This window comes from Egretta garzetta, unplaced genomic scaffold (assembly GCF_000687185.1).
Source record: "Egretta garzetta isolate BGI_Z169 unplaced genomic scaffold, ASM68718v1 scaffold195, whole genome shotgun sequence".
NCBI lineage: Eukaryota > Metazoa > Chordata > Aves > Pelecaniformes > Ardeidae > Egretta > Egretta garzetta.
Genome location: NW_009259591.1, coordinates 379488 through 391552, shown reverse-complemented (window position 1 = coordinate 391552; position 12065 = coordinate 379488). Strand labels below are relative to the sequence as shown.

At 46.5% G+C, this 12065-nt stretch overlaps 1 protein-coding gene across 1 annotated transcript in view; it reads right to left on the bottom strand.

The window, feature by feature from the left end:
- ANTXR2 (ANTXR cell adhesion molecule 2) overlaps positions 1-12065 on the bottom strand; it is a 105067-nt gene that overhangs the window by 43504 nt on the left and 49498 nt on the right. The window contains exons 10-11 of the mRNA XM_035893563.1: positions 9041-9119; positions 5403-5498 (exon numbers count right to left, since the gene is read on the bottom strand). Coding sequence (XP_035749456.1) covers positions 5403-5498; positions 9041-9119 — 175 coding nt within the window. The remainder of the gene's footprint in view (positions 1-5402; positions 5499-9040; positions 9120-12065) is intronic.

Here is a 12065-nt window from a genome sequence, read left to right as displayed (position 1 = left end):
CGTAACCAAAACTGTCCATGGTGACAAACAGCTAAATCTGCTAATACAGGATTACGTACCTTAATTGAAATAAGTCTTGTTTTATTCACTCTGTGCTATTAATTGTATCACTCTCATTTAGTCTACCACTGCCCATAAATAACGGCACTGCACAGATGTATAGCATCATACATAAAAGAAACGTATTTTCCTTGACCAATAATCAGGAGTTTTCCTTCTTGATTTACATTTCAAGTCACAGTTGCCACCAAGATAGCTACTGCCTAAACAAGCTGTGGACTTTGAGCACTGCATACAGGAATTTGGCCAAATAAGAGAGTAAGTTATGGCGCCCTCGGAAACATTTTTCCACAGTGCTTCAGGTTTAAGATACTGAATTGTTCATCAAGCAAGCTCAGAGCACTCTGAGCGGATTGGAAAGCCAGCTGTGGATTTTAACCAGACATCCCTTTGCTGCTATGATGTTGCAACACATGCCAGAAATTACTTTCCGTTAAATATTTCTGAATACTTTTTTTCTTCCCCTCCATCAGGAATTTTCAGAATACTTAACAGAAGTCAATTATTGAATTGGTGAAACATTCCTGAGATCCAGATTTGAGTTACTGCCCCGACTTTACAAGAAACAACAGCACAGAGGGATCACGGGACAGATTCTGAGGGAGACTTGGATTCTGAGCAGGATTTTTCCAAAGCATGAAGATACTCAGTTCTCACTGAATGCAATTAAAGACTGGAAGCGGTAAGACAATACTTTCAATATATTAAGGGTCACCTTATCTTATCTAATTCCCATCCTTACTTCCCTTCTGCCTGTCTCTAACGGTTATCTCAAAAAAATGTATTTCAGTGCCAAGACTGCAAGCTGTACGGGGGGAAAGGCCTAGCTAGGTTGCGTATTTATATAAATACATATTGAACGGTATTATCACTCCACTTCCTATAGTTCTACCGTTCTTAAGCCTTGCAATCTCTCCCGAGCAAAGGCAACTTTGCATAGCAAACGTCTTTGTGATGCGTGCTGAAGTTTGCTTGGGCCCTTCGCCTACTGATCTATCCAGATTCAGAATTTCCACCCCAGTGAATCAAGAAAGGCTCTGCTTGCTGGACCTCATTGGGCTTCGAAAGTCACGAGTCAAAGGCAGTTTTTGTTTAACTCCCTGAGCTACGGATCTAATCCTATGCCAGCTGCTAAACTCCCTGAAGTTGTAGGGTGAACTTGATTGGAAGCTAAACAATACATTAATTAGCTGTTATTTCTAATAGCTTCAGAAAATGAAACTTGTTTTAAATGTGACAGTGGTGTGAGAAAATAATCTGCTTTGAGTAGCAGATACTCACCCCTGCTGACAGAAGTGGAACGTAAATGCCTGCATCCTTATGTTTCCACAGGCTCCTCACACTCTCCCTCTCTCTCACGCACGTGCGTGCACACACATTATTTTCGGTCTTGTGTGGTATTACAAGTGAAATCAGCAGAAAGCCATTTTTAAAAAAGAGAAATCCGAAAAACCCATGCAGCTTTGGCAGAAAACAATGCAAATGCGGCATGAAACTGCACATACTGACGATCGTAACATTAAAATGGATTTTTCCCGAACTGGATTCAGATTGCTGAAGTACAGAAGAGTGAATAACGCTGCTGCCTTATTAACCCCACGTACAGGTAGATTACTTCCTAATTTTTTGTTTTATCATCATCATCACCAGCAAGGCTGCATCTCATTTATTTAGTCGCAAAGAATGAAGACTTGGCTTTGGAGGAGAGCCAATTTCTTAAAAAAAAAAAAAAAAAAAAGAAAGAAAAAAAGTTAGTTGCTTCAGGCAACGGTCCCTTTGATCCGCTCATTAACACTTCTCAAATGTTCGCGTGATGTGGGCATTAGGAAATGTCAGCACCAGAGCCTGAAGCCAGCTTGATGTGATCATATGTTCTGATATTGAGGGAAGAGTGAAAGAACTGTCAACAGTGAACTGCCTTTAAAATAAAGGGGGGGAGGGAAGAAAAAGGAGTCCCCCTACCCCAACCTGAAGTGTGCACGGACCTCACAGCAAGGAGCGCTGTCAAGACCGAGTCCTGGCAAGGAGGAAGCGGAGCGCCCCAGCCACCTGAAGCTCCCCACCCTGCCTGCGGGCGGTGTGGCTCCGGACGCTCGTTCTTGTTCTGTCCGCACACCTTTTGCCTCTCTTCCGCTGGATTCCGAAGCGTGCGATGCTTACGAGCTTTGAGGGCTGCTGCTGTATTCCTTGCTCCCATTCTGTGTCCCATGAAACCAGATGCTCTACTCTGCCAGGGAAGAGGACTCAGAGAGGGGAAGAGGAGATCCTCCCCCCCCTGCCTGCGGGCGGGGTGGCTCCGGACGCTCGTTCTTGTTCTGTCCGCACACCTTTTGCCTCTCTCTCTTCCGCTGGATTCCGAAGCGTGCGATGCTTACGAGCTTTGAGGGCTGCTGCTGTATTCCTTGCTCCCATTCTGTGTCCCATGAAACCAGATGCTCTACTCTGCCAGGGAAGAGGACTCAGAGAGGGGAAGAGGAGATCCTGCCTGGCCCCGATACGCTGCCTCTCTTGCCAAGGACGGCGGCACCAAAGCCCAGATCTACATAGCCAGAAGTGGCAATAACCTGCAACGTGAGAACCTCAGGCACAGGAGGGAGGGGAAAGAATGGAGGCACAGGATCACGATCCGAGGAAACGGACATCAAAACAGAAAGAAAGGAGGAGTCAGTATTTGGCAATAGGTTCAACGCACAGTATGTTGTTTTGGAACTCAGTATTCTTGTAGCAGTGAGTCCTAAAATTACCTTTTCTTTTTAAAGAGACAAGTAATACCCACGAGAGGCGGGAGGAAACAACAGAGGGCACTAACATTTAAAATGCGGTGGTTTTATTGCTCTCACAGAAGCCAGGCTGCTTCTTAGTAATAACTTACCAACCTGCAGCTCAAGACTTCCCTAGAAATAGCCAATTACTCCTGTACCAAACACTACATCCAGAAAAGATGCTCAGGGTAAGTTACTGCCCTTAAAGTAAACATCGGGGAGGAACAGACTTAAGCACCAGGCGAATCAGAACCAAGGGACGTTTGCTCACAGCTCAGCGCAGGAGATGAGCCCAGAGAGAACCCTAAGCCTTAACGCCACGACGTGTCTTCGGCACCCAAGGCGGTATCTTTGCTCTGCAATTTGCTATAAAGGGCGTCTATTTAGTTAATTGGGTCCTAGCTTAGGTATCCACTCCTCCACAGCTCTGCGTGATGTGTCGACGTACACCTGTAATGTAAATGGAGCTCCTTGCACCTGTAACAGGCATAGGCTGGTGCAGCTAATATTTTAACGTATCATATTGGCATAGCTACCAAAAGGGCTGGAAATTAATGCTGAAGAACTACAGGTGTGGCTGGTTTTTATGTAGGACTTAGACATTAAAAAATCCAGGAAGCACCTTACTGTTTGTCATTACAGAGTCATCACTGGAAAGAGAATTCCTGCTCTCTGGGGGCTGAGATAGCGCTATCACTCTTCACTGTAAGGGAAGGAAAATGCACAGTACGTGAAGCTTTGCTGCACCGTCGGAACCGACCACTTTGGCAGCACTGACTTCTGAACGCTGACCGACGTGAGGAGCATTTTGATTTTCTTCACTGGGTTATACTTGTGTAAACCTGATGCTGAAAAAAAAGCCCCCATCTACTTGGCAAACAACCAAAACTGCGTGCGCAACCGAATATGAAGTGATCGATCGCATTTCCAGCTGTACTGATTCTGGGCTACCATAGGCTTGAGACGCAGGGATTACGTTCTGACAGTCATATTCAGCTAGTGACAAAAGCCAGCGTTTTAGTGAGGTAACTCATTCTGAGCGCTCTGACAAACTGAACGAACGTTGGATTTCCTGCTGTCAGTCACTTCAAAAGGAAGTGTGTTTGTCTTGGAAAAGGAAACACTTGAGAAATCAGGAAGAGGACAAAAGAAAAGCAGCTGCTTGCAGAAGAGCAGCTCTTGAGAAAGGATAAAGGATACGATGATCCCTCTCAACAATTATGAACAAGTAGTGAAACAACTCACTCCAAAGTAGGTCTGTAATTAGCTGACAGGAGAAAACAAGTCACGTGGCTTCACTTAAGGACTTCAGTTGTATTTCACATGCACGTTTTTCAAATAACTAGACTTTGAAACACAAAATGCTCACTTTCCTATGAGTCTGCTGCAATATGATGTCCCTCATGTTCTCCCTCTCCCCCTGCCCCAGGGGACAGATCTACGTGAAATGCCTCGCTGTGTAGCCGCTTCCTACAGACGGGAAGTGTAGACGCTAAAAGTGTGAAGATGGTCTATGAATCAAGGTTAGCCAATTATTTTAAAATAAGAAAACAGGAAGCTTTCTTCTCACTGGTTTTGCGTTTTCCTTCTCTGCAGGAAGGCTCGTGATGTAAAATAAAGTTGAAGTAAAAAACTAATGGACAACCTCCCTAGATTTCTGATGGGACTGTGCTGCGGAGAATGAGACAGAAGAGAGTCTTTTTGTGGGAGAAGAGCTCGTAGTTCTTGCCTCAGAAACCCCAGCCCACGAGGATGCAGATGGGGGCTGAGGACTTCTTGCCCTAGGATAGCGTGGGCCCTGACGGACTACAAAAATTTTGATGATGTGGGCTTGGCACAGTCAAGCGAGCAGGCCAGTTCCTCTGCTGCCCCAGGTTCCACAAGCCTGAGACAAGACAAGGCATACAGGAGCAGCCTGGCAACAACCTCTGCTTCCCAAGTCCTCAGCGCTGTCATTGAACTGGGTGAGTAATAAGCTTCACCAATTTAAAAACCTCAACACGCAAGAGGATGGAAGGAGAGTAAGTGAAACAGAATTGCTGACTGCTGCTAGAAGGATAGAGAGTGCACTCGGATGAAGGGAGATGCAGCGTGTGCAAGGGATTATTAAGACGATAAGGGATTTCCAACCTGAGAGCCCATACACTTGCATACCAGTTTCTGTGACAGTACTTTTCAAATGGTCCCTGATTTCAGGATAACATCTGCATACCGTTATGGCCAACAACTTTCAAATACTAGAGAAAAGACTTTTATCAAAGATTTCCCAGAAGCGTAACACGCTCGCTCAGTAGAAGGCCCGCGAGCAGCACACCAGCGTGCTGACGTGGGTTCATGCGTGTGCAGGTCTCAGAAAGCCAGCAGCACTGCTAAGAGGGCAGTCCACGGTGGTGAAGCTGGTCTCTTCTTCCACTTATTGCATATCGCTTATGAAAGAAAACTCCCCCAACAGACGGCTTCTGTCACACGTAGCTCTCCTGTGACTTAACCTATTTCCTATGGTATCTGTGTTTCCCAACATGGTACGAGTTACAACCATGAGTCAGACACCCAGTGACTTTTCCAGTAGTCTTTACTCACCACTTTGCAGCAGAGGGGCCAGAACCACCAGAGCAGACCGAGTGCCACCAACAGTAACAGCACAAGGACAGCAATCAGCGCTGCCACTCCACTGGACTGCAAAGAGAGCAGAAAGACGGCGTCGGTGCACGTTGCAAGTAACAGCTGCCTTGTTTCCCCACTCGCCCCAAAACAGGTTCCAACTGACTGATACCAGTCCCAAACAAAGCGTTCCCACTCATCGGATCCTATTCTTGCCAACGGAGAAATTCCTCACGAAGGATCAAGAAGGGGGTCTTGGCCAAATCCACGTTTGGCACGAGTTCAGTGACACCCTCCGTGGTAAGTCTCCTCCGTTCCAGGAGTCAGGTACAAGGTAAGCTAGGATGCTTCACCAGCAGCTGCGGATCAGTGATGCATCAAGGCTAAAAGGCGGAAGGAGGGTGGTAAGATGCTGTCAGTGTTTCTCATGCCCTGCCTATGCTGGGGCCTGCAGGTTTCGGGTGTTCGAAGGGACCGAACGCAGCAGTACTGATGGACGTATTAGATGGAAAATGACAGAACTTTCAAAACTACTTTTTTCTGCATACCTGTAAACTTAAACTCAAATGAAGTCATTCAGTCATGGGTAGCAGAATTATTTCTGCTGAGGTCAGTGAATTTGTTTTGATGTAAAACTGGTATCCATCCTTGAGATAAGAATGAGGCCACACCTGAAGGACAGGAAGGGTACTACTGAGCTGTTACACACCAGCAGGGAAAGTCTCCTCCTCAGTCTGCGGATGAGAGGTGCCCTTGTCCTCCCATGAGGACACAGGTCTGTATGGATTGGTGGGTGGGTGGAATTTTAAGGCATCTCTACTAAGAATAGATACATAAGGCTTTTCTGCTTATCGCCCACACATCCGGGGCCTTCCCTCTGTACAGGCTGTAGCATGCTAAATGCCTGTACTCGTCCTAGCTGTACCCAGAGCCACCATCCTGAGCAACTCTGGCCAGCGTTCCTGCTTCCAGCAAGACTGCTTTCAGTGAAGGAACGAGCGGCCTGTCTGCCACCACCTCAAACCCACATCCTGTAGGTGCTTTTATTCTTACACTTGATGTTCTCTGCTGCTGTGCTGGTTTAGAACACCACTGAGAAAAACGCGGCAGTGACCTTATGAAAATAGCAGTTATTCAGACTCCAGCTGGGGAGAAGGGGAAGGAGGGACACCCAGCGAATGACCGAGGCTGGAGTACAGCGCGAGGGATTCTGCCCAAGTGAGAAATGTTGTTCTGGGGACACGCTATTGCAAACGGGAGGTGAAACAGAGCTTTATTCCAAGTACGGGTAGGTGCCGTGAGGCATATGCGTTTACAACAAACAGTAAGGTGCACGCCTCGGTGCCTGGATGCAACGTGTTCTTTGTTTTCGCTGCGGCAGCGCGTGTTTGCTAGGGCAGGCTGTAACTCTTGCGTACCGACTAGCCATCAGCTGCTGAGCTATCAGAATTAGTGCAACAATTCTAGCAGTGACCCATTTCTTGCAGTTGCCCATCTGCTACTATGGAAACAGCAGTTCCCCTTGTATGGAGCTGTCTTTGCTGCAGCATGTATGAAAGGAAACAAAAAAGAAAAGAAAAAAAGGATGATGGGAAGCACGACAGTTCTTACCGTCGGTGCACATCTGTACTCATTCTGCTGCTTGTTAGTGAAAACTTCTGACCCCAGAGAAGCACTGCTGCAGCACAGCCATACCCAGCCATTTGGTATGCTCTGCTTTGCATCAGTGCCTTGTTTTTACCTTTCTGCTCAATCTTAGCAATTTTAAGAGGGCATGGGGACAGACTTAACATGTGCTGCTTTCTCTGAAAGGACTAAGATAAAAGCGATCTACTGAGAGTCCCCAGCATCCTCCGTGACTGAACTGTCCTTACGTTACCGTGCTGCCTCAGCATGCTTTGGAGTAAGGCTGAAATGCTTCCAAATGGTAAAGAGGCCTTAAACAGAGAAACGTGATTTGGGTAGCGTGTCTTTATTCAGCTCTCAATTCATTCAGGCTTTCTTCCTGGAACTGAATGACTGAACTGAGATGGCCATGATGTCTACAGTGACCTAAGTGTTTATTTTTCAATGAATTCAAGAAAAATGTCTTTTTTTCTCTTTCAGGTTAATTATCCACAAGCTATAAAAGTACTGCTGGAAAAATACATGCTGATGAGCAGAAGGTACGGTTCTGTGTGCTTCTATGCCTGACAGGAAAGCTGCACTAAAGTCACACTTTAAATGAGACTTAATTTAAAGAAACGCAGTATCCATGCACAGCACGTTTTCAAAACCTCCGTCCCTACGTTGTGATCTTGTGTCTAACTGCAGAAATGTTACCTGTCCCGCCTATGTAACACGGAAGATATTAACAGAGAGCAGAAATGGGAGATTAGATAGTTTATATATTAAGTTAGAGAAGTCACTGACTGCCTAAGTATGTGGTTTATCTTAGAAGCTGTTTTTAACTCTTTTCTGTAGGCCTATGATAAAAACATAGCAGGATGTTCATGCTACCTTAACCCCAGGCTTAGCTTAGGTACTCCAGCCTACGTCCCCTGATGAACAGAGTTGAGAGCCTATGCTCCTTACTCAGGCACCAAAGCTAGGTACCTACAGCTACGTAGCGTTAGTATCCTCCTGTAGGACTTGACCCACCTTCCCCACCCGGGCTGAAGCCCTCAGGTTCTGCGGGAACGGGAGCCCGGGTGACTGTGCCACGCCTGGCTCTTACAACACCATTGTATTTATAGTGGGCAAGTCTCTGATGGCATGGAAGCTTCCCAATATTTTGAAAGCCACAGCTGCACTCTGTGCTGAAGTGATTTGTTATAATATATTTAGCAAACTACAGTCCACAAAGTATAGAAAAATGTAAGCCCTGTACAGCCAAGGAACACACAGACGCTGCTCGGATCTCAGGGCAGAGCCGGCTGAGGTGGCCTGGGAGAGGAGAAGAATTCCAAGGCTTTCCCTCTATGCATAATTCTGCATATGGTCTAAATCAGCAGCCCCCGAAGCTGCTAGCAAAACAGATGCAGCAGCAGCGAAAGGAGAAACCCTTCCAACAGAGCCTATGTCAGAAAGCAGAGGTCAGTCCCCAAGCCTGCCACCAAAGAGAGGGCTTTCATGTTACTGCAAGTCTGGGATGGTACATACAGCAATACTTCACTTACGTGGAATCCTGCAAAAAAAGATCTTCCTAAAACAAAGTTGCTTGCCACCTTAGTGGGAAGAACTAAGGGAATCGTTCTATGTAACTGCAGGAAAAAAATCTCATCTCTTATCCCCGACACGCACTTCATCAGGGAGTTCAAAACAGCTGAAAACTTGCTCGCGTGTGGCGGTGCTATAAAACAGATGCAAACGTGTCTCAAAATGCAGAGCACGCGACTTAGGACTTGCGGATACGTCTGCACCTACGTATGAAGAAGTCAGGTATCATTAAATTATGTACATTCTGCCCGTGTCTGCACAGGTGTATGTTTTAGTCGGGTGGATTTGTGCATTCTGAACATCTGACGGGGCTTGCCACACGTTGAGGTTCTGTGCACTGAGAGGTCGTGCAGTGGTAAAACCAAAAGGGGACCTGGATTGCTGGGTTTTCCATGGAACGAAGTTAGCCATTTACTTACACACTCTGAAGCGGTGATTGTTAATGAGCTGGTCATGAACGACTGCCCTTCATTCAAACTCACCAAAACTTCGAGAGTTCTGGAAAGAAAGAGAAAGAAATCAGCAGCCATAAAGCAGACAGCAAAACCAGATACGTGCTGCGGAGGCACTTGTGCCTGCAGGCTCCAAGGGAGCAAAACAGGCCTCGGGGCCTCTGAGCTGCCCCAGGCGTCAGGCGGGACTTCACAGAAATCACAAAACTAACGCGGTTCCTTGGTGTTACCACTTCCAGAAACCACCGACGGCTTCTACGTGAGCAAGATACTTGGCTGCTACAGGGCTGGGCCTTGCGGCTCTCAGAAACCCATTACTGGTCGTTTCAGACCAAGCTTTTCCTTTGCTCGTGCTGCTTAAAATGAGCAATACCATCTCCCGCCAGTGCTGGGTTGGTTACTATTTGGAGATCATTTTAGTCCTCTCAAGGGAGCTGTATGAGTAGAGAATATCCCTTCTCTGTTCCACGCAGCAGAAAATACTCCAAAAAGTTTTACAGAAATTGAAGTTCAACTGTAAAATAACATTGTTTTGTCTGTTCCGTAAACATCTCTTTAGTCATACACAGACATTATGGATAAAAATGTCGGATAATTATAAATGGTCAAGACTTTCTATAAATAGTACATAAACACTGCATGCAAATAGTATGTGGTTTACATTTTACAAATTAACCCTAGAAGAAAACAACACATGGTGAATGTTAAACAGAAGAAGACTCTTCAGCTTCTCTGGCTTGGATTCCCAGGATTCAGACAGTTTATATTATGCATAGATGTAATTAAATAAAAATATAGATATCCATGAACTAAAATGATTAATCACTTACACCGTTCTTATATGTCATGAGTTTTTATTCTGGCACAAATGCTTTAGTCAATATGGAGTTCAAAGCTATTTTAACTAATTTGGCTAATTTCTGTTTCAGTTTTAGTAAAACTGAAGTAAGTTGCTTCCACTAAACTCATTTTTAAATTATCTGTGTTACGAATAATTGATCTAACAGAACGAATAACTCTAGTTTGCTTGTAATTGTTACTGGAGTCAGTGAATCGCAACAAATAAAAAATAATTCAATTCCTTTGCAAGGCACTAAATAAAGCAAACTGTACCAAAACTTTTGTTAGTGATGCATTTTTTATATGTGAGGCTTTTTATTATTGTTTTGTCTCTAACTGCTGCTCGTGTTTAATGTCATCCTCCTGTATAAGAAAGCCTACAGAAAAAAAATGCTAAGTCCACGAAAATGATAATATAACTTATTTCATACAGATCTTCATAAAAGTAGGGTTCTATGTATCCCTTAGATCTTCAGGGAACAAAATACTTCTTTTGTGGCAATGCTCCCCCTGCTCGCAGCCGCCAGGCTGCCCCCCCGTACCCTGACAGCGTTGTCAGCATCGATCTAGGTGAGCATCGTGGATTTTCTCACTGCAACACTGCGCTTCAGTGTATCAGGAATCCCTGGACTCGTGGCTTAGGTGTTGGGCTTCCTTGGTTCCCTAGAAAGAGTCCAGCTTTCAAGTCTTAACATCAATCCTGTTAAACTTCCCACTCGGTTTTTCTCTCTCATGCATTAAAGCCTGAAGCAAAAGCCACCCCTTTTTCTTGACTTTCCCTGGGCCGTGCAGTAGGGTACATACTCCTGCTGTGATATTTATCATCTCCTTCAATTTACAAGGATGTTCTCTCTCGCCTTCGTATGGAACATCTGTCTTAGTCCTTTTCTAGCAGCCGTCTGTAGCCACCACACTTGGTGAGTCTGGGCCGAACCAGGCGAGGTCTGTCTCATTTACCGAGGAAGGAATGAAGCGATGTTTTTAGATGGTCTCTGCTAGCGAACGGAGCAGAACAGGAACCTGAAAGGCGTTTGGATAAAGCGCTCCAGAAGAACGTCTTAACCCATAGTAAGGAAAAGGATCGTTGCCCAGTTATCTTGTGGAGCTCGAACTTCCCTTGAACTCACCAGTGGTGTAATAGCTAAGATTTTGAAGTGGACTAATGCCCATGTTTACACCTTAGTTTGCAGCCTAGAGCTGGCCTCCGTTTGTGTCCACTGACAAGCTCCACTCAAACAGGGATTCCCCAGTGGCCTAAGGAGTGGTAACGTTACCACCACTGTCCTCCACTAGAAAAGGCAGCTTTAAATTCCAGCCCCACCAAAAAACCATTTGCTCAGCTGATGTGCTGTGCAGGCCCGAGCGCTGCGTTCCTGCTCCGTTCGCTTACCTAAGCCTTTCACCTGGGATTTAGGAGAAAAAGAGGTAACAGTCTGTAACCTGCTCGCGTACGCGCCCTGCCCGAGTCCCAGAGGGGTGGTGTGCCGGGGGGGCAGGGTCACCAGGGTACAGCTCCGGCATTTTAAGCTTTTTCTTTGCTTCGGACCACAGCCACACTCAGGCACCAGGTAAATCACAAATAAACAATTCCTACTGGAGTGCATGAGCTGGTGGAAACAAATTCCCAAAAGGGGCACAAAAATCTCAGCCCAGCAAAAACAGCCAGGAAGAAGCTTGCCATTAACAGAACAGAGGCGCGCCACAGCCCGCTCAGGCCGCTTACTAAGGCCGGCTATTACAGCCAGTCACCAAAACGGGGAGCTTACCCAGTGTTTTCGGAGGTGCCACTGAGCAAGCTCCTGTCACCGTCTCATCTGAGCTCTGCTGCCAGTGAGGGGCACAGATCCGACCCTCGCGTGCAGCAATGCCTCTGTTCGCCTTTCTGTGAACGCACGAGGCCCCAGAAAAGGGCGCCCGAAAAGCGAGCGTCTAAGTGAGAAGCGGGCCCGCAGCTCACCGACTCCCACGGCGGGGACACTGCGAGTAGGAGTGGGTTTGGAGTCACTGGGGCCGCGTGCCACCTCGCTGCTGCCGAGCTTTGCCTCTCCCCAGACTTCAGCTGCCTGGCTGCTGACGGAGAGCCCCGGCGGCCAGGGGACACATCCCTGTCGGCACAGGGGCAGCCGGCTGAGGGGACACATCCCTGTTGGCA